The sequence below is a fragment of the Helicoverpa armigera genome, chromosome 11 (assembly GCF_030705265.1).
Source record: "Helicoverpa armigera isolate CAAS_96S chromosome 11, ASM3070526v1, whole genome shotgun sequence".
NCBI lineage: Eukaryota > Metazoa > Arthropoda > Insecta > Lepidoptera > Noctuidae > Helicoverpa > Helicoverpa armigera.
The window spans coordinates 12,147,002-12,170,744 of record NC_087130.1 but is presented as its reverse complement, the minus strand read 5'-3'; the positions used below and the strand labels follow the sequence as shown (position 1 = coordinate 12,170,744).

Below are 23,743 nucleotides of genomic sequence, written 5' to 3'. Positions count from 1 at the left end.
AGAGTGAAAGCAAAATAGAATAAAATGATTTACCGCGGGACTGATGTTCATTCACAACCACATCGAGTTTCACGCCAAAAATAAAAGAAACTCCGTGAAAAAAGGAAACGGTAACAGCACAACTGAATACAAATATATTAATAAAATAAATTACAAAATAATCTTTTGAGTCAGCTGGGTCTTCCTGTGGTTCGTTTAATTAAAGCTTCTACTTCGCGTCGGACGCAGACTTGGCAAATAAACTTTCATGTAAATTGCGACGTCCATCTCCTCTGCCTCTTTTTCATTCGGTTTAGGTGCTTTAAATGTCATCTAAACTGGATTTTATTTAAAATTGCCATATTTCAACGTTTAAGTTTTATTTATTACTAGCTGTTCTTCGCAGTTTCCTCCACGTCCCGGGAAAACCACTTCCCGAAACTAGGTAAAATGTGGAATTTGATCTTTCTCAGGCAGGCTATCTTGTGTACCAACCACTAGAATCATTCAACAGTCAATTTGGCTTAAGAGAGCAATAAACAGACAGACTTTTGCAATTTATTTTTAAGGATAAATATTTTAAGGCTTGCTTTTGCCCTCGCCTCACTGACACTAAGTGACGGTCCGTTGACGATGAACATACCTGCTTATAAAAATCTCCTAATTTATGTATACTATGGATCCTTCAGTAAGGATCTTACATTTTGAGGTTCTTGCATAAATTCATTCTAGTGCTCAAATTGTCTGATACTCATTATAAGATAGTTTCTGCTCTAGGGTCTAGTTTCCTTTATGCAAAATCGTAAAACATAAGGGGACATTGCTGGTTCGTGACATGTAGTCGCAGTTTTGTAGCTTGCGCTGGTTACCTAATGAGTTTCCTACTTCGTAATATAGCAATTGTGTTGATAAATTACAGCACAAGTTCAAGTGGACCACTTGTAATGGGCCGCCACTAACTCGCCAGTTAATTACGTGATCAATCAAATGATGAAGCAATATTTCACAACAACGTTATGTCAAAACCATACTACAAAATATTAAGATCACTTTTGTATTAACGGAAATATTTATTGTGATTAAAATAAGAGAACACTCGAGAATACATCAACAGCGTACGCCATAATATGAACTTAGAAGAAAGAACAACTTAAGTAACTATGCGGGTCCAAAATTACTTATTTCTACGTACATATAATATTTTGCTAACTCCCAACTGACGAAAAGCACGCCCACGCAGGAATCATACAAACAGAAACTGTCGAAACTTAATTCGTCAAAATCCCATAAGGAAAAGAAAATTAGATTACATGAAATGAAAATATCCTGTAGGATTTTGCCGAAGATTACCGAATAAATCTTAGCCTTTACGATACGAAGAAAAATACTGAAACGTGATTAAAAAATATTTCTTGAAAAATATAATATCATGTCGCTTAGCCCTAAACAAAAAGTCGGATGACATAATTCTTCGGCCGAGACAAAAAGAATGTCGTCCTCTTTTATGAAAATCTTGGGCATTTCTTGTCAAAGATTTAAAAAGTCTTCGTACATTTCTTATAGGTTAGGTCGGATACACTAATGAAGTTACAAGACGTTGTTCCGAGAAGAGCTGAGTATTTTACATAACACACGTAAAGTCTGCGGTGTAGTGGGAGCACTTTTAGCAAGCGTAATGCCTGTTTCGCTGCTGTATAAAAGATCTTCTAGAATATTTTTACGTAATTGCCTGCTTTGAAGACTGTCGCGTGAGTCTTGTCGGAAGGCAAGCGCAGCACTAATTGTCAAAATAAGACAACCCATGTTCCGTTAAAAGTTGATTTTTAAACCTATGTAAAGTAATTCCGATGAAAATTGACTTATTAAAACGTATTCGGGAACGCACTTCGTCGCCGGTGTTTTAGCTAGAATATAAAAATCTTAATCGAACATTTTGAGTACCTAATTCTCGATGTTTATTACAGTTTAATCTATTTAATACTTTGCTCTCCTAAACATTTAACAACAACTAATTTCAGGTGCCAGATGGTGGCATATAAATAAGATTGGGTACTTATATTTATAGATCGACCGCTATATTTTAGTAAGTCTAGTTTCATGATTTAAATTCGTAACGTTAAGATAACCGTATGGAATTGAACTTTATCTGCCATAACATTATATGTATGAATCTGAATAGTGCTACAATATTGTCTTAAGAGTACTTTGCAGTTCATTATTTGCTTTACAACTTTAGGCAGAGTTAAGAAACACGACATCTTCTATAAGAACTAACATTTTGCTGTAGTTTCAAGAGTGTGCTGAAAATCCCAGTTCATTTACAAATGTGGTAATTGAACAGTGAGTATATTGCTCGTATATAAATACTAACCTAACTCGCTTCTCACCCACTTCAGAAACATAATGAGGTTCAACCGCAGTATCTAATTTAGTACCATCTTACCTAAACTGAGCCACACGGCTGTACTCAAGATCTCTAGAATAATCCCAAGATTATAAAGATTTAGTTTAAGACCTTACAATAATATTATTAATACTATAAACGCTCTAAAAACGACACGTATGCCGATTGTGGTACACGTAATCATAAAGAATACGTTTCTCGTCCATTGTAACTTGAATTGAAATTGAATTTTAGCCACGAATTCAGATTGAGAGTCCAGCTCCGAAAATTACGAGTTTTCCGACAGTCAGTCACCGTTCCGACGTGTTTCATAAATGGGAATAGTCAACAGTGGAAACGGCAGACGAATAATTAAAAGAGCGCTGCTGTGGACTTTGGTTCCATCGGCGATTTTATGCAACAGCTTCAAAACGAGCTTTACAAAACCTTCGTTGGGTACATATTTACAGTAGCTTCGCGGCCAACTAGACTATATATTTGTAAATGTTTAATTATAACAAACGTTTGCATGTCTTCATGGACGTTAATAAGCAATCATCTACGTCTGAACACACAAAACGTCACACAAGTTAACGTGTTGACTTATAGCCGTCACGTACAAATTAAAGTGTCCAATCACATCCCCGAGCGGAACGAATGCAGAGCTGCAATTAAGTGGCTCGATGCTCCGGCCTTCACATTTCGGTGTACCCCCACCTACCTACAGTTACGTTGTAAGACAAAGCTAAAGAACATCGCAGATACGGGGCACGTTCAACTGCGCGCTTGTCATGAAAGTAATACAATATAAACAAGTATTTTATACAATTTCATTGGAAAACTTGCGAAGTACAAACAAGAAAATGTCCTCGCTGAGAGAATGTATTATTTGTTTTGAACGCAGTGTATGGTGGGTATTTTCTTTGTGTTGATTATGTATGGTTCAGGAAAGGCTTTTTATGTTATGCACTTTACCATATACCTATTGGTTTAAAAGATTGTTAAAATGAATGAATAAAATGTGGTAAAATAGTTTATTATCAATATTTTACAAAAATAAATAACAACACACATTACAGATACAACAATACACAACATCACATAAATAAGTATATAAAAAGTCAATTGCCAAATAAATATACTACGATTTAAAAATAAAGTAACAGAATTTGTAAACAAAACATTTAATTAAGCAAAACATAAAACACAGTTTAATACAAAACTATTAACAAAATATAAGTTGACACTTAATGTTACTTAAGAACTTACCTAGCCTCAAGCGAAATACATTATGAGGGCGCGGAGAATCCTTCGCTATCCGTTGGCACTCTGTAAACTTCGAACGATCTCAGTTCTTTTTCCGATATCCGAACTTAATTTGCGACGTTTAAAAGCTTTTATTTCGGGAGAGATATTTGTTGATTTTGCGAGGCTCAAATATGCAAAACCCGAATTCAGTACGTGATGAAGCGTAAGTGAGTCGAGTAGTCGGTGGTGGGGCGGCGCGGCGGCGCGAGGGTGCGTGGCGCGCGGCGGGCGGCTGGGCGGCGACTGACGTCCTCTGGCTCGTCCTGCCCGAGCCTCGCCCGGATCCCTTCCTGTTGATCGTGTACGCGACAGGTGATCTTAAACCTCTTTTAATCACTCATTTCTGTTTACAACTCTATCACTTTATTGATTTGTTGACCTTTGCTTCAAAGCTTAATTATTGTTATAGAACATCACCTCGACTTTACTTTAGCAATCTGCTAGGAACTGCAGATAACGGCAATTCCGCTTATCGCACTGGCTACTGGAACATAAAATCTTAATTTCTTCTTCACGTAACGTTCAGTGGGAAGTTAAAATGTAATAGTAAAATTAAACAGCTTTTTTACAATTACGCAACAAAGTTCATTATTTACTGTTATGTATATTATACAGAAGAATTAAATAGATAAGTAAAGGTAATTTTTGAGGAAAAGCTTTTTCATTTTCTGAACGATTCATACTTACAAATTACAACTTCTGAAAGAAACAAAGAAACCCACGAATAGAAAAAAATATTATTATATTTGAACTGTGAATAAGATGCTTTTCTGTTGAAAATATGAAAACGAAATGTTAATATTTCAAACAAGAGTTTTATGTTTGAATGTGAAAATTGCAAGCAAGACGCTTGTAGCACATAGTCGCGTAGTAGCGCGTAGCGAGCGTAGCAAGTGTAGCGCGTAGCCGCTACGTTTCTTTCTTTCAGGGAAATATACCAAGATTTAATGACTTGTGTATGTGTGAGGAAAACGGAATATGTTGAGGGTATAATTGTATCAAGTTTTGGTGTACGTTTCTGGTAGTAAGTGCCAAGAACCTAAATTAAATTGAACGGAACAAATACAAATTGTACTTATCTGTATGAAGATGTAAAGTTTTAGTGTTTTCGAAAAGTTTTCTACCAGTAGATAGCTATATTTGTAAGTAGTAGTGGGCATTTTATATTCAATAGGAGTAGTACCTTATCATATCGCTGCATAATCGACAAAACATATGAAGCACATTAAATTCCTGAGTAAAATCGATCGTAAATGCACAAAGCACACTCCACACAACTGTACGTTTGTGTTCTTTGTGAGCGTTAATTGGTGTCGCAAGCGCACATAGTTAAGCGACTCACGACTCTGACTGCTCCGTCTGCATTCCGCGAACTTTGGCCAACACTTGAACCACTCGTGTACTTGTTAGCTTACGGAGTTAGCCCGATTTCCAGCACGTATTGGTACATTCACCAAGTGCCAACTTAACTGTGCTAACTTAATTACTTCGCGTAAAAGTTTCTCGTGGTAATTTATTCTTAAGCGAGTGGTCGTTCGAACGGTGATTAGCAAAGTTTTGACTGCCACGCCGTCCCTCGATAAAACAAGTAAAATTACTTTCATATTTCGCTTAATATATCAAGACGTTGTATGTTATTGACGTTACAAGTTTTTAACTTTGAGTTAAGAAAGCTAATTATGAGGTCAAATCAATTTGAGAGCAAAAACGTTTGTTCGTACCTATGTCACTAGCACAAAGCTAAGCCTAAGCCTCTGAAGATCCAAATAAATGGAAGATATGTTTACTAGAGCGCGCAGAGGACGTTAAGTACACTAGAAGGGTTCTTTGGACAGTAAAATAGGTGGGTAGCCTGCCGAGAACGAAAAATACAAAACAAAATAAAAATAGAATGAGTTCGACTGCAATAAGAATATAAATAATATAGTAAAATATTTAGTCATCATTTATATACCGCTTTCCCTTGAAATGAATAATTTTAATATTAATTAGCTTTCCTCAAAATGTTTACAGCGAAATTACTAGGTAATAGGTAAACTTTTAACATTCCTATAATATGTATATGCATCATAAAAACGCAAAAGATAGACTTCAACGTTGGTAGGTATAATATTGTCATAGTTTTCCTTAATTTCATGTAAATGTAACACGTGACGAGTGTCGGTGAGAACAATTTGTCAAGTTGACAGGTCCGGCGAAAGGGTTCGTGTCAACGTGTCAACAGCGCAGATGACACCTTATCCTGTAAATGGAGGTATACGACGTCAATGTCACATTAGCTATTCCTACATGAAACAGAAACCTATGAATTTATGAACAATTCTATAATATCGACATTTTAAACAATCCCAGAATAATATAAAAAGTAAATCTGTAGAGGACGGGTAATTATTCCGAGCAGTGTCCCCTGACTCGCTTAAGTCTCCGTCTTTTGTTTGCGCCAGTGCCTAGTTCGGCTGCGCCTTATCGAGCTCCAGCAGCTACTGAGTCCAACATCCAATTAATCAACTAATCTGAACGTAGCTTCATCCGTTTCGATCGATTGCAGATACGGACAGCTATTATCGTTACTAGCAGAATGTTCTAACTTAGAACTTCTAAGCATACCAAAACTATTGAAGTCATCATTCCAAACAACAATAAATCATTAATACATATCTACATATTTGCTTAAAATACAAGTTATAATTATAAATTTTACCACATGTTAGCAAAGTACACATCATATAATTTGGCAAAATTTGCGCGAAAGCTTTTAATTTAATTAGCCCGTCATAATAATGCAAAGTTTCAAATTCCATGTCAACAAGGGTCTGTGTCGGATGTGGGTACACATTTGAGTAAACAACCTATTAGATAGTTTTCTGATTGTCTTCCACAGTCATTAGACACCAACTGACGCTGATGTTACGAGCGCGTAAATTAACACACGCCATAAAATACGCATCAAGCTACGGAGTCTGAGTGTTCGAGCGCTGTACGTCAGAAGCAACAACAGGAAGATTATTACACGCGATAAACCTTCATAGAAAAGAATAAACAGGACCAACCTTCATCATGGAGCTTTATTACAATTCGGCGATAAAATACATATTGAATGTTATCACACATCAAACATGACAAGTGATAAAATGAGTAGATAGTGCGAACATGTTGAGAACACACAGCTCAATATAAAAAGTAATAAGAGGAAAACACGATGAACTCGACACGACTGCAACCTTTGTCCCCGGAGAACGTTTGTGAAATAGCTTTCGACTTATTCCTACCACTGTCAAAATCGAAATGGTTACAAACGTACAACCGAATAAATAACGATATATTTAGTCTTTGATCTAGAGAGCATTCTTTCAGGAAAAATATTTGCGGCCTAGTTGAAAACTATGTTTGGTACATTCCTTAGATTCACTAACTTTCAAAAGTATTTAAGGTATTGAGAACTTTAGAATGGTGGAGTAAATATCTACTCTTATTTATTTGGTTATCTACCTAGAATCTAATTCCGATATATCACTAGTTTTCAAAAATCTAGATGGGGTAAATTATTCCCGGTTTTAGAAACAGTAGTACTTACAGTTATATCGTTGATATGATGAATGACTTACGTAAGTAGGAATATTTTAGGTAATGCATAACAGTTAAGTAATAAAAGATTGCAATAAAGTTTAAAAGGTTAAGTAGGATAATGATATCGTTAAGCGGGCGTGCGTGCCGAAGCAAGGCGTATGTCCACAGGTCGCAAATCCAATCTAAGCGGAGTGCACATCAATGGATCTGATTATCGATTGGCGACCGGAAATGAGCGCGCCGAGTGACGGCCACTCCACTACTGCCTTGTGCTGCACCGCAGAAGAACCAAACCGATTTTCACAAGCAGTGGTAAGGATCAGTTGTTTGTTGTCGTCGAATGCATGAATGAAAATGATAGAGTTATTTTGATGATGATGTGATGACAATCCATGAACGTATCAAAAATCACATCAATAAATGAATTTGAAATAGAAAAATGAATATAAGTACCTAAATGAATTTGTTTCAAATCTAGATGTAACATTGGTTTGAGATAAGATCTCATCTTACGTATGTAATGACGACACGTCAAGTATTCGGAACTGAGGTCTTTCCTCAAGATATTGAAGAGCAGAAAAAATACGTTCAATGCTTTGACTCACACATATGTAGGTAAAATTCGCGACTTCCTTTAATGGTCGATTGTTAGTCAGCCCACGTTGTGTCACGTTTGTTTTCTAATTCCTTCGAACCATGAATGAAATTCGTCGCATTGTGATTCCTTTTGCTTTCATGATAAACCAATGACGTAAAACTGATATGACGTTACAGGTCGTTTGATTCATGTGAAAAAAATCATCGTTGTTTTTATTGCATCATAGATCTTCTGCCTTTTAATTTTAGTGTGTGATCGTTAGAATTAGTGCCGAGAACCCACTTCCTGCCAACTTAAAATGTTTACCCTACGATCCCTACAACGACTAGGTACTAAATTGTGTGTTGTTTGAGCCATTACTTTGCAATTAAGAACATTTTATGATTTTAACACATATGGTTTGTATTCGCTTCAAAAGGTTATTTTTTCCTGTTTCTACGTAATAAACACTGTTATCATTAAAGAAGAAAACATAAGTTGATTTATTTTAAGACAATTTTTTCCGGTATTGTGTATTTTGAAACTGGATTATACTTTTCTTTAAGATTCAGGAATCTACAATAATAACAATGATAAATCAATTTCAGTCAATATGCAAACCAATGCTAATCCGTATCGGATTAACGTAGATAATCCGAACTACAATATGAGCAATACAAACAAATATCACTAATTGAAATAACATTGACTAATAAGTCCCTAACTGCGGTAAACGGGAAGTTCATAAACCAAACTCAACAATACTTGATAGGTTCATTATCTCTACAGAACAATAACAAGAGTATAAATAGCTCATCTCTATGCCTACATATGTACCTACTTATTCTATAAACAATCAACAAACATTTAGATAAAATACTAAATACTTCAGGTATTTGATTATAATTTTGGATGTTTCTACACATAGCTGAGTACAAACGCGCTGTTAACGTGAAGGTGCTCGCCCACTCGAGATAATCCCTCTGTCGCTTATTACAACCCCCTCGGGTGAAAGAAGTGACGTTTTTCTTCAGCGAAAACCACATTACCTTCTGCCAAATTAAACTTAGCTGTCATAATGTTCCTAGAAAAAATCTTTGGACTTAATATTATGTTTATAGTAGAAATAATTTAACAACTATCACTGAAATAATTTAAATCCAAGACAGGTCGTGTAAGTCTAGTACCCAAACTACATACAAATTTTTAAACATCGCCGTCATCTTACCTATATTTCAATAGTGTAGTAAGATGTTGAATTGACTAATAAAATAAAGTTGTCGTAGCAAATGTATCGTGAGTGCAGTGAGTGTCAGCAGGAGTGTGCAGTGCCGCGGCCCAGGTGAGCACTGTACCGTAGGACTCGCGCTGAGCTTGACCCATATTTTAAACCTATCGATCGCACCGCTCTCGCAAGGACCCTACACACTGAGCAATTTCCAGCCATGTTTATCTGGAGCAGTTAGAGGTATTCATAAGGAAAAGTGCCAAGTTTTACTGGAGGTTATTTCGGTTACAAAACACTCACTTTTTGCGTGTTCTTGGAGAAATTAACTACTTTCAAGGCCTTTGTTACTGTTTACCCAATGAGCTTCTTTCTCAGAAATAAGCTTATTAAAATACCCTGAAACAAAATCTAAAGTAATTAATATTTACGGCAGTCAAAAGACTCCAATTAGAACGACCTTATTCAAAAACGACTTAATTTAAGACATGTCTAAGTTTCCCTTCACACAAACTTAGTGCATCTCATACGTCATTATTTTGGGAACATCTTAATAGGTTCGTTCCTCAAATATATTAAAGAAAAGAATTTAATAAAAATATGCTTATTTTAATAAAATGTAATATTTTAATATACGCTTTAACATTGCATATTCAGTAACCTAGTTGTGATAAATATGAAATAGCATTTAATATTCCCATATTGAAGGTAACTTTGTACGATATTAAATTCCGAACATGAGCAAATATTTTATTCCTGTGCTTGCTTCCAAATAAATATCATAAACACTGAAATTACTTTGCCGTGAAAAATATGCGTTTTGAAAATGAATTAAATCTACATAATAAAGACGGGATATAAGTCGCACTCGGGTATTTTGTGTTCACCGCTATGACGTCTGCTAACCGCAAATTCCAATTGCTTGTTGTATCATTTACCTATGAATAATAATATCTGCCTATGTAAGTTGTTGTTTCCCGTTTCTCGTTACAGTATCATTATAACCAGCGGTCTGTCCGCTGCCTTCAGGACATCACACTGACGTGAAGACGCGACATAAGACGTGCTAAGTTTGAAATAGTAAAACATCCATGTGGTCAAAATGTCGACTGAAAGTGTACCACCTGTCACCGACAGCGGTGTTGCGGACCTGATGACGACCATCGCGGCAGCTACTGCAGACACACCGATCAATGAAAGTGGATTGATATCACCGACTAGTGCCCCGAAGGACAGTTTACCAATATCAGTGATACCAGTGCCCTAAACATAACAAACCCGGAAAGTGAACTGTACAATGAATATCCAATATTTCAGATATTCGTTATCATCGAACTGGTCATGACCACTCTAGAGTTAATTATATCAATAGTTGCAGCTATCAAGATGCCACGGTGGAGAAGAAATTATAGAAACCAAATGTTAATGCAGTTATCTTTGCAAGGTTTATAAAACGAATTATTTTTACATTTAAGTTTGTAGAAGTCCGAGAACAAATAATAATTAGTAAGACAGTTGAATATGTATTGACTTGTTTTCAGATTTATATAGACTTTGTTATTGTAGTTTTAGTGTTCTTTTTATAAAACATATGTACAACAGTTTGATAATAGTTTTAGTGAAAATAAGCCATAACAGTTTGTTCAGGGTTTTGTTTTGTTCATGGCTGATACCAGTGCCCATAAGTGTGGCGTGGACCAGCGTGATCGTGGCCGACATGTTGAGTCGGCAGCACGTCAACTTGTTGATCTGTGGTGTGTTCAGGTGGCCGCTAATATTCATAGGCACGGGGCTTTACATAGCCATCGTGCACAGAGTGTTGTCAGACAAAATAAGACAGTTCGCCAGAAGTCTGGCTGTTGTCACGTTTTTCCTATGTCTAACGATAAATGTTTATTTATTTTCCAAAGATGTCATAGAATTGTGGTGTTTTAAATCACTATTGACACTATTAATAAGTTATATATCAGGGTTTCTGATGAATTTACTTATACTCAGTATGTACATCATTTTAATAATATTAACTTATAACAACAAGGCACAGTCCTCGAGAACATTACCTGACTATAGTTTAGCCGATGTCAATATGTTAAGGTGAAATAAAATTCGAAAATTTTATGTTTTACCTCCTGTAGAATGTCTGAAAGTGACTTCCGTATACTAATAACAACTCGTAAATTACATGAATGCAATTAGCGATGTTTATGAAATATTAACTATTCCCCTTTCCAGTTTAGTGATTGGATTGTGAGTGAGTAATTTTAACTTGTGTTACTGTGTAACGAATATAATTAGTACGTAACCTCGAGAAATATAATTTATTTTACCCCAGCTGCTGTCGTTTTATTTGATTAATAAAGTGCTGCTTTAAAAGGCTTCTATTTTAAGAAACATTTAAGTACGGAATTTAATAAGTATAGCTTTCGCCCGCGGTTTCACCCGCGTCCTTTGGCGGATGGTGACAAAACTTCTCCGGTCTAAGTTACCTCCCTCTAATTGTCAGCCAAATCGGTCAAGCTGTTTTCATGTTATGTCGTGACAACGGAAAACGGGTATTTTATATTTATATATAGATAAAGAAGATAGAGTACAATGCCAAAGCTGTTAATTTGGAGACAGGTTAGATAAAACTACAAAAGTTGTACGCACATGTTTCAGCATACATCATCACTTGAGGTACTCAACCAACTCAACCTTTCTTAAAACTAAACTGTCAAACCTTTGAAGAAGCAGGATATATAATACTTGGTCATACTTTGAGTTATTGAAGATTGTTTCAATTTCAGTAGGTCATATTTAGTGACCTGCCCATGGTGAAGTATTCCCATAGTCTGCTAGAGATATCGGAATCTGTTTGATCCCGACAGCAGTTCTGGACTGCTCAACTCAAACCACTTAATCATTAGTGGTCGGTAGCCACAACCGCGCGCCTATTCAATTAAATTGGCAGTTTTGTGTACTTAGTAGCAATAATTAACGTTTGTTATTTAAATGTACGATCGGTAGTATGTGTGTACTTTACTGAACAATTTATATTGGTTTCACTTGTTGAGATAATTTAAGCTGAATGTCCATAATAGTTGAAAGAACCAAAATTAACTCACTGCGATAGGCAATTTTGGCATCAAACTTGTGTTTGATTTCGGACTACCAATTATGTATGATACAAATAGATATCTATATAGCACATTGAAGTCAGTGTGTGTAATCTCAATACAGATCTCAAAGCCTGTTGCCGCAATGTATGGGTGACTGAGCATCTCCGGCGTTTGCCTCAGTCTTGCGTGTATCTGTACGTGCATATGTAACATTATGTCTGAGTAAGATCGATCAACAATTGTCCTTGTAAAGCAAAGGCTAAACCATATATATAACAATCTGTGAAACCGTCTTAACCATCTCATTCCAAATTCATTTTTGTAAGAAAATTAAATAGTAACTTTTCTACATTGCCAACTTTGCTGTGCCTATACCTATACTTTGATTGATTATGTTTAGTCAAAACTGTAGTGCGTAATCACAGCTGATTATTTCCAAACCAAAATTGCATTTAACATCATGAACACTATGCTAAAATGTATTGTAATGCATTATCTAAATCCAAGGTGACATTACAACGCTTACTGCGTCGCGAACTAAAGCCTTGTCAAGTGTTTTGATGAAATCGTGACATCATGGTTAATGGCTACCATGAAAATCGACCGGTCTGCAAGCTGAGTAATGAAATGAGCGATAAGATTACCTGTAGATAATTTTGAAACATGTATAGCGAAACTTTTCATATGGTGACGCGACTACTCACGAAGATGACCTATCACTCCAGCACACAGACAACGTCACTCCTCAACGTGTTTTATCTTTACGTGCATACCTATTCGACTAATCATATCAACTTAGGTTTTCATGTGGATGAAGACACATAGAAAGGTAGAAATTTCCAAAAATAAAAGTTGCAAATTTTTCATGCGCCTAAGGAAGAATTTTATACGTTATATACTTACCACGATATTCTATTTTGAGTATTAGAATACTAATGGAATATAATTATATCTCATACCTTGTTTAGGGTCAGTCACGAAGTGTCAAATAAAATCATCAGCCAAATAAAACTAGTACAAATTTAATTTAGGATCACAATAATAGAATACAAGATTGATTTAAATTTTACAATATCACCACAAGTTAATTAAGGAGCAAGGTTTGCAGACAAGGTTTAGAGTTCCTCCAGAACTAAATGCATTTCCATTACCCCAGACAAATGCAAATATTCTTATCTTAACAAATCAGAGTTATTTTCTCATAAACCAATTTACAACAAGCTGAACAGAGCGTGTTCGCGGTTGTGAATTAATCTTGCTGATGGATATTGCATCGCCGACCTCCTCCTACCCTCACAATTACAACATGCACATATGTACCTATACATACGTACCTAATGTTAAAACTATTATTATACCTTACATATTGCATTCTCAAGACGTGAACAGTCGATAATAGAAACTCATAGGTACATCGAAACAGGAAACAAACGAACTATAAAATTTATAATTATTTAACAAACATAAAATTTCCCATAAATACAACCTTTATGCAGCGATAGGTAATTAAAAACCATCATCGGAAGCTCATGGATTAACAACTTTATTTACAGAAATGTTAGAGACAAGCCGTTATTATGTTAACTAACAGGTTTCATTAACTGTTACAAAATATTGGAGATATAAAATGGACGGAGAGAGCCGCTGTGCGCTAGTGCGGCACAGCGCATGCGCGGCGCTCTAGTCGCAGCTGCACGCGCAGCGCTTCACGCGCTTCTCGCGCGCCACCAGCGCGTCCACGCTGCGCACCGAGCGCGGCTGCAAGTCTGAAAACACAACAAATAATACATAATTACAAAATTCATTAAAGCTTCGATAAGAAACCTATTGTATCTTCTCAAAGTAAGGATACACCTTTTTACCCGAACACCATAATAGGCTGATTAAAACAAAAGTTACCATAAAGCTTAGACTCTTTAAAATCTGCTATTATTGGGATTAGTTTTTACTGAAGTCTCGTGAAAATCTAGTTAGGTACGACGTTAGACACGCACGCATGCATGAGTTCTATTATCTTAATATCGTTGAACGATCATGTACGCACGCCCTATTCTCTTTACGCTCTTGTAACCAAATTAGGGCAAGATCAAGAGCAACACATGTTAAGACGATCTAGGTCAGTAAACAGCTATTGACCTGTATTAATTACCAATTATGAGTAATTAGTGAGTGCAACAACAACCCAATTACTGTAGAAATTACGTGCAAAGACGTCAATGGACGATGCCAATACACTGCGCTACTGCTACGACGTATATCGTCACTTACTGCGATTACGCTGACTAATTCTAAATGGAAAATACAATAAACATTAACTGTCGGTATCCTGTAAGAATTACAAATCATTGATCGTACAGAGAAACGTTGTACGTAGCTAAATTCTTCTGATCTCAATCCGCGTTCCGTTTACAAAACCATGCTTGTTAACAAAGTTCACGACCGCAATCTCTCGACAAGGAGATTACAAGATATACTTAATCAACACGAAACGCTAAGTGTCAACATGCGCCGTTCTAAATAAATATAATTCAAACAACATCGGATCGTGATTGCTTCTATGATACACGTGGCATAAAAATGTTTATAAAATCTCTTTACACGTGCCGTTCTGTATTGTCACCGCTCCATATTATGATGTTTATCAGATTTGTATTTATTGAAACTTCCTTATTTTCATCATGTAAATATGTCAATGGAAACATTTTTCTTTCTCCATGTATTCTGGTATTTATGGTAATATATTTTATATGGATTTAAATAGGTAAGAGTAAGTGTTTATAAGGCAGTTCGTATAAGAAGTTCACCTGAACTATTACAAGTTGGTAAAGCTACAAGTTTGCCACTACGTTACATAGACACGCGACACTGATTTATTAGAACTGATGTGACTCATGTGTTTTTGTGGTAGACATTGTGTCTATTCATTCATTTTGTTTGAGGAAACATTGGATGAATGAGCACTATGATTCTACTTGTTCGAAGTGATGTTATTGCTCACTAAAATAGATAAGTGTGCTATCAGATTTATTGGATTGGTTTACTCGTAATACATATGTGTTATGAGGAATTCATTTGTGCAGTTATCAGTATTATACATTTAAATTAACTGCAGCATGTATCTATTTATTGACTTCTAGGCATGTCACTGGATCACTTTGTTACTCAAAGATGTTGTTTCATTATCTAAACAGACAGAGTCGCCGTATTCAACATATCCAGTTTATATAAGTACAACCTAATCTTGTCGCTGCAGCTTCATCAATATTAAATGAATGTTAACAAGCTTAGCAAATTGTGCAGAATATAACTTTGCAGACATTGTTCACTACCAGACATGACAGCTGCAAATTAATGACAATTCAACCAAGTTTTCTCTAGTAAAACTATTTTTCTTTGATAACATGATTGTGTTTTTAACAATTAATTTAATTAAACTTTTGATATTAATTTGTGCATCGTTTATGTATCGTTATTTAAATGAATTTTGGTTTCAAACGAATAGCATTTCAAATTATACAAACTAATTCAATATTGTAAATTCATATCTGCATTTATTTACCAATTCCAACAAACATATAACTTTCCCTGAACGCAGATTCAATAAAATTTCACTGCAATAACATGAAAGGACGTTTTCCGCGTAATAATAAAGTAAAGCTTTTAATGGTTGCAAATGAATTTACTCGTTATGGACGTGATATAGAGCTGAAGTTCGAATGAATAGTGTTTAAGTTCTCGTGAAACGCAACAACTAGTCCCAGGCAGCTTTAGTAACAGGGTATTCCAAGTATCTGTCGGAGGAAATCTGGCCAGTTCCACGTATACTATTGATTATAATTATCAGCGAAGCTCCTGTCACGAGTCCTGGAAGAGCTTATGTGTTAGCTCCAGGTATCATGCATTAAAGCAAATATTATTACGTAAAACATTGCATGCTGAAACTATTTTGAAACTATTTTGTTCTGTTAAATATTAATTAAAACATTCATATTTTACTAGATATGCCGTTTTTATTTATTGTTTTTAATATACACTGCCTAATTTTCACATGAACGGCGAAGTAACTCGCAATAATTTTCTTTGTAATCAATTTGTATACACCTATAATAGTAGAAAAAGCTTGTACCTTAGGTAAGCAATGTAACAAAGTAACCAATTTTTCAGTCTTTCATAAACTACGGCAACCTAATACACTTAGCTATCTCCATCCGATCCCTTTTATATTCTACTACAAAATTGTGATGAAAATATAGTGCTATGTTACGTGAATTATTTTGCCAGACAGTGTACTCACTGCATGTAATATTCAAAAGTTCAGGCACCCGTTAACTGTCGTGTACATAATTACACGAGTCCAGTGACGATGATTGTTTGCTTTAAATATCGCTCTAGTGCAATTTTACTTTTCACTTTTATAAGATACAAAATCCAGCTGTTCTATTTACTAAATAAAAATCCTAGGTATAGAAAGCTATTAAGCAGTCTCATAATACTACTATACCTTTGTGAATCTACAAATCCAGCGTCCGAAACGGAACTAAAAATCGCATCAAAAGCCCACAAATCCCACTGATCGAAGTTCGCTCGACAAACGGATTAAGAGGCAGTCAACCACAGGTTTTCAAATTCTTGGGTTACTTGAGCGTGTTCAAGCGCCCTTTGGGCTTAACGCCTCACTGTAAGCAAACCAGCACCTCGTTGCTATTGTACTTTTGTAAACCTTATTTCAACGGCCATAGATGCTGTGGAGTCGTGAATAGGGATGTAAGAACATAAACTGAAATGTCTGATCGATCAAAAACTGGTCATTTGGATCGTTTTATATATATTCTGCGGGATTGTTGAAAAGAGTTACCACGGCAATAGTGCCTACATAAAAGGCCTACGAAGGAACAAGATGGATGTAAGAGTCTGACACTTCACAGCGGGAGGGTGTATATATTTATTTTGCTTGTTAGTCAATTGCAACGGGCGGAAGTGGAAAGCGCTAACAAAGGCCACGACTATTTTGTCGGTCACGCAAATAAAAATCGTTCGACTTTATCCCAACGCCCTTATATCTAATTGTGTCTCTAGTAAGGGAAGCTGCAGATACATCGAATATTTGGGAACGACATTAAAGTGTAGCCGTCGTACCATAAAAAACTTTAAACGTCTGTTGAACACTTGTCTAAAATTACAGATTATGATTATAACGTTGAAATAAGATCCATTTTGTAGCCACACTTTTAGACAAGTGTTAAATAGATGTTTAAGTTTTGTAGTAAGGTGTAAGTGTTGGTGTGTGCTCACAGTGCGGCCTCTCGTCAGAGGGCATGTCCTGCGGCAGCAGCAGCGTGCGCGGCGCGCGCGGCGCCATCTCGGGCCGCGCCTCGCCCTGCTCCTCCGCCTGCGCGCGCGCCTCCGCCTCCGCCTCCGCCTCCGCCGCCGCCGCCAGCGTCTTCACGATCGTCTTCACCTGCAACAGAACATACACATAAATAGTTAGACGAAATTTCTATATTTTCTCGACGTTGAAATTAACTCAAGAACTGAATGACTGGTTGCATTTTTCCTTTCGGTAGACTCGAATTTTTTGCTAAAGCCATGAGCTAGCTGCTAAAGTATTTCCTCCTTTAATGGGTAGGTTTATACATCCATGTAAATTTAATATCATTGAATTTATTTTCAAATAAATTTTCTTCTTGTTATAAGTACACATCCAACATCTACGTCAATTGCATACTTTGAAGTAATGGAAAATATACTGTTTGCAATATTTGAAACTCAAAGTAAATGAAGGTTTGTCAGACGTTAAACTTTTTACTGTCCACAAAATACAGTTACAAAGTAAGCAATCTTTAAGCCTAGCGTGTCCCAGATGGCACAAATTTTTCATACCGACTCGACCTTCCGAATCCCAAGTTTTATTTGCAGAAATGCTTCTGTATTGAAAATCCTTTACTCAAAGATTCGCTCCGTTGCTTACTTTTATCGAATCATAGTAGTTGGAATGTAAGAAAACTCCACACATATATAGTTGTCTTAAGCAATAACCTGCTACGTAAAAACACGTGAACCGAAAATCGAATTCCCAAGAAAGATAAAAGACGGAAGCCATAAACCAAAGCGCTCCTATTTAAGCCAAAATTGCTGCTTCATATAAATTATTAAATGACCAAATACATAAGAGCATCTTTATCCCACGGGAGCAGTCGGGAAGGATCCGCTTAATGTAAAACCGGGAATATTTAAGTGTTCGTCTACTTAGATTTAACAAACAGGTTAAAATTAAACATGGTTATCTTTTGTCTTGCCCTGACTTTACCTAACTTTATATTCTGTAATTTTAATATCAGAAGGCATTAATAGGTATACGTATGTTTGCAGATTTGATGCATCAGATCATTTTTCAAAACATTTTGTTATGAGTACCAAAGCAACTTAGTAAAACGCCTAACATAGGCGTATAACTATAAAATAAAGGGAACAACCAGGATTCCCATTTACATTATTCATATTAAAATACTGAGAAAACGTGTGTATTTTCCGTTCCGATTCCGATCGAGTGTCTACAGGAGCAGGCAATAGTGTTAATTTCCTGCACTCGGCCTTTGTCGCTATTGATTGCTGGTTCGTAACGGGACTGTCATCTTGGCTCATATACTCTCCGTCCATCCTATGTACATAAGTATTTACAATATTTATATCGTGACATTTTGCTAGTGTACCACATAGAGAATAACAGTTAAAGAGTTCTTCTTTGTATCACCTTCAAAACTTTCCATGCAAGCCTTAACTTTAATTTTATAAAACCCTCTGTATTAAATCTGGTCCTTCATGTGAACATCAAACCTTCGTCTAACTAACCTACGTGACTTTAAACGACCTCTTTCATGAATGAATATTTAATCTTAATGCCAAACCCCTCACACTTTTCATGAGTAAAACTTACTACAAATCTTTACCTAAGTTTATACATAACACTTTATGAGTAAAGACAAAAATGAGAATAGGTCTCGCAACTTTAGGTACTGTCTCAAATAAATAAACAGGGAACGTACTAAAAATATTTGATTGTCTATTGTCTCTACCGCATTCAATACAAAAGCTGCTGTTTTGCATGTTCGCAGCATGTAGGTATGCAACCGATCTATTGAACCGTCTAATTGTATTTTGCACAAAGGATACTGTCACCTCGCTAGTCAGACACAACTGCTGGACACAATACGGCTACAAACTGAAATAGATGGTACAATACTTCCGAGTATTCAATAAGCTCAATTAATGCAACACCAGATATCTTTCAGCCATAAATGAATATATAATTATTTCACGAATTTAGAGAAGATGATTCCTGTATATTTCGTATGCATTACATATTCAATATTAAAATTAGAACAGTATGCACCTCCGTTATCTTCCTGCTATTTGTCACATACCAAAGTACAAAAATATTTCACGTCATTCACCGCATTTAATTCAAGGATAATTTAATTAATAAATATGGATGAACTACATATAAGTTATCCTCCAAGGGACTCTTATTTTTCCTCATAATTAAAATACTATCAAACTGTGTCCGTATTCATTAAATATTTAATATAGGTATATAATAATTTGCATTTATAACTTACTTTAAATCGAAACTCAGTTTTAAATTGTACTGTACTTATATCTCGTATATACCTACATAGCTGACGGTGATATACATGTCATCGGATTACCAAAGTATTACCGTACCTCTTGCATGTCATTGTCGATCTGTTGGTCGCGACGTTGGTTTGCGGCGGCGTCCTCAGCCGTGCGGTGGATCATGTGCAGCTCCTCGGGGCTCAGGTTCCACGGCAGGTTCATCTGCACCGCAGGTCCCTCCATGGGGATCTTTTGTACCTGCACATACAACTACATTCTTAATCATTCCAATCTCTAACGGAATCTCGCTCAAGATCATTGCGTGCCGATGCACACGAAAAGGATAATTATTCTAATCGTTAAGTAATCTTGCGTAAGGTTGATAGAAAAATCTTGACCAGCCAAATAAGGATGAATACCTGCATACGAATTATTTAATTGTATTTCCGTAAGAAAATGAATGTCGGTTTAAATGAATAAACATTATGTCAAAAATTGTGACAGCTAAATAATTCGCAGTTAGAGCAACTCCGATTGAAACCATTGAACTCATAAGTTGTTTACATTTCGGAGATCAAGCTGGTGCAAATTGTGTATGTACACACAAAGAAATAAGATCTGTTAACGGAAATCTTCATTTTGTTTATAGAAGCTATTTGACATTCACAGCTAAATGAATCAATAGCAAACATTCGTTTGAATACATTGCAGACTGCGTTTATGGTATTGTACTGTAAGCGATGGGTAATTAACCGTAGGAGCAATGGCATCGTTAATCACTAATCTATACTGCCGTATCGCATTGTTTATTATCGGGAAGCAATGTTATCATTTGTCATCATAAAAATAACTGCATGTGTGATGGAATAGACTAGTAGGAAGAATTGAACAATAAAATGTTTGAGATCTACCTCAGGTTGTTCGAGTTCCTGCGTAGGAGCAGACTGAGGCACAAACTGGTGGAGCACGGTGGGTTGCTGGAACGAAGAAAAACCAGATTATTATTTTGACAAGTATTCAAACGGGAAACAAAACTCATCGCAGGGACCCTTGTATAAAAAGGCATGTAATCACGTATGGGCCGCGCCACGCGATACCCAGTCGCCGAGTTCTTTAACCTCTGCTAAGAAAACGCTTCACTGATCTCTACGTTAAGTTTTTGTATATGCACGTAATATATTATGCATTCCTTCAGTTAATTCGAAATCAGCTCTTTGCTGTTTAAAATTGAATTATTCTAGTAATAAGGCTTATTTTCTTGAGCTTATGTAACTTTGTTAAACTAAGTTTGTATGTAAGTGGGTATTGTAATCATTTTCTAATATAGTTATGAAGTTATGATGTTACGAGCCTGCCCTGGCACACCTGACATGTTTATTATTACATATAATTACGATTCTTAACGTGATACTGGTGTATTTATTTAAATTATTCGATATTATTGGCAAGTGCTATTATCGAAGCACATCCACACATACATAATGATACACTTAAGCTTCCGTGTAACATCATCTCAACACTCGTTCCTGAACTTGTAAATTGCTTGCTAACGGAGTGTTTTATGTTCACAAAGTTTTTCGACACCTGACTACGTGATATGGAATTAGTTTATCGAAATTGAATTAAGGTGCCTTGAGATTGAGACCACCACGTTTTAAACCACAAGTTAAATATAACTATTTATGTTTGGTTACTTCTTCTATAAAACTGTTAATTTAATGAGTGATCATCATCATACATGCATGTATGTACGCATTGCGTATTAACCGCAGCCTTAAAGTTATATTTAAGTTTTGTAGTACGTGCTGAGACGACGATAAAGACCTTAATTATACTAACAGCTATACATTTTATTACTAAGTGTAATATTTAAATGTGTCAACATATATGAATATTCCTGAGATGCATTAAAAATGTATGTTTATCAACTACTAAGAGCCAATTTTAATAAGACGTATTTAAACAACCCTATTTTACTACAGACTGTCAACTGAATCTGTACTTAGTCTAGTACTTACCTTGGAAATTATGGCAAAGGAAGATTTTCATTGCGTAGGTAAGTTCAATTTAACTACGTACAATGTCGTACATTCATAGTACCACTCTTGTGTGACCTTTCCGCGTAATAAAAGTTTTTTAACGATACATTTTGTCGGCATTGTTTATTTAGTAGGCAGGCGTGTTATACAATCAATCGCGCTGACTGCACGCTCAGTTGATTGTTTTATAATGCCATCACAAGGTACCCAGGCGGGCTATGAGCGCAATAACGTGGCACGTTCACTATCAGCCCTTGCTTAACCTAGTAAATGTAACTTGTCATTTTACCTATGCCTACTCTAGACAATATTGACGTGGGACTAGGGCTGCCATCTCAAATTTCACCAAACCCGGACAAACATTTACCCGACATTTGGCGTAAATCGCATTGAACGAGTACGATTTTCTTTAAACAAAATAATACCTTATTTGTAATCCATTTACTATTAACATATACTTAAATTCAATGAGCTTACTATGAAAAGTGTCTTGACTTGAGATCATCGAGGACTAAACGGACATACGTGGGACCATCGCTAATGTAACGTTAAAAGGCCTTAGTGAGACTTACTTCGTTCTGGTCATGGCCTTGTGGTGGTGGTGGTGGGAGGCGCGAAGGGTCCCATGGTCTCTGGTGGTGGTGGCATGTTGTGGGGCGGGGATGGCGATCACTCGCTGCACGTGGATGCGCATCTCACGGGGACCACCCATCTGCTCCTCTGACGAGTCCCATGGCATCTAAACAAAACAATATTATAAAGAAACTTTGTTTTCATCAATATTTATCCCTATTGGTTTATTAACCAATTGAACTCAATCTTGGTGCTGGTCATTGCATATTTTATGAGGCATGTGAATATAACATCGACAAATATATAATCGAGTCACCTAATAAAACGACTCCAAGTAATCAGTTTATAGGTACATTAGCATCGTAATATGAAATTATCGGGGAACAAAGGATAATGGAGGCACGAATACGATGGCTATGAATAATTCATGTAGTGCGTTGCGCAAACGCAGCAGAACGTCACATCTCAAAGAGATAAAGTCGGGTGATCAGGAAGCAATGACCGCTGACACCCGAGGACGCGTCCGCGCCCGTCAGTAGCCCGCTCGGGCCGCCGGCACATGCCGCGCCACTCTAAACAAAGCCGACGAAGTGTTCGCGACACGCAACTCAGGCACTGATGTGTCAAAACTCAAAACTAATAGACAGACACCCACCGCGCAGAGTTTAGACATTGTCAAGATAAAATATTGGCACCTTGGCCTATGTAGGATCAACAAAGGCATTTGATATTAAATATTCAAAAATAAAACATGAACTCTGATCCGGGTACATACCTACCTAACCGAAATTACAAAACTAAATGTTAGATCAACAAAGCTAAACGATGTAGCGTAGCAAAACCCGAGAGTTGTGTGGACAAAGAAGCTTGGCGAACATTGAATTAGGATAACGAATATTAATATTCTAATGATGATGCCTTGATGCGGAACGAGACAAAAACACGGAAGCAGTGACGAGCACAGTATTGTCCGTTCATCCTTGTGCGTCGACTCCTCGCTCTTTGTGCAGCACACAGACCCGTGCGCTGTGACCACTGTCAGATCTAATTGATCACGGAGAACCGGCACTGACCACTTCGTTATCAAGCATGATTGAATTAATTAACGTCATTAGTTTCGCTGATGGATTTATATTATACTGGCTTTAGCTAGCCTCGCCATCCATGTATACTTTTTACTGGTTTCAAATGGAATAGATGTTGCGTAAGCTTTTAATAGACCATAAAAACATAATTATGCTTTCTCTTAATACTATCGATGTAAGTACAAAATTGGGAAGGTAGAATTTGAAACTTAAAATAATGCCATAAGTAGAAACGTTATATTTTATTCGTATTTCAAGCACTGGTCAATTATGGTCATGTCATACACTGTGCTCT

The 23,743-nt window shown here is 36.4% G+C and overlaps 2 protein-coding genes across 3 annotated transcripts in view; both read right to left on the bottom strand.

Moving 5' to 3' along the window:
* The window catches only part of LOC110370215 (BAI1-associated protein 3), a 55,499-nt gene extending 51,592 nt beyond the window's left edge, over positions 1-3,907 (bottom strand). The window contains 1 exon segment of the mRNA XM_064036919.1: positions 3,632-3,907. The gene's annotated coding sequence lies outside the window, so the exon portion shown is untranslated.
* Positions 3,908-13,143: 9,236 nt separating this feature from the next.
* Positions 13,144-22,514, bottom strand: LOC135117525 (uncharacterized). 2 transcript variants are annotated; one of them, XM_064036913.1, is made up of 5 exons: positions 22,363-22,514; positions 20,663-20,728; positions 19,860-20,021; positions 17,430-17,595; positions 13,144-13,903 (listed from the first exon to the last, which is right to left on the bottom strand). In XM_064036913.1, exons 3-5 carry the CDS (start codon positions 19,992-19,994, stop codon positions 13,818-13,820), a joined length of 387 nt encoding a protein of 128 aa, XP_063892983.1. In that variant the 5' UTR covers positions 19,995-20,021; positions 20,663-20,728; positions 22,363-22,514; the 3' UTR covers positions 13,144-13,817. The 2 variants fall into 2 exon arrangements, with proteins under 2 accessions (XP_063892983.1, XP_063892982.1); XM_064036912.1 differs by having other exon boundaries at positions 19,860-20,009; positions 22,363-22,512.
* Positions 22,515-23,743: the final 1,229 nt, after the last annotated feature.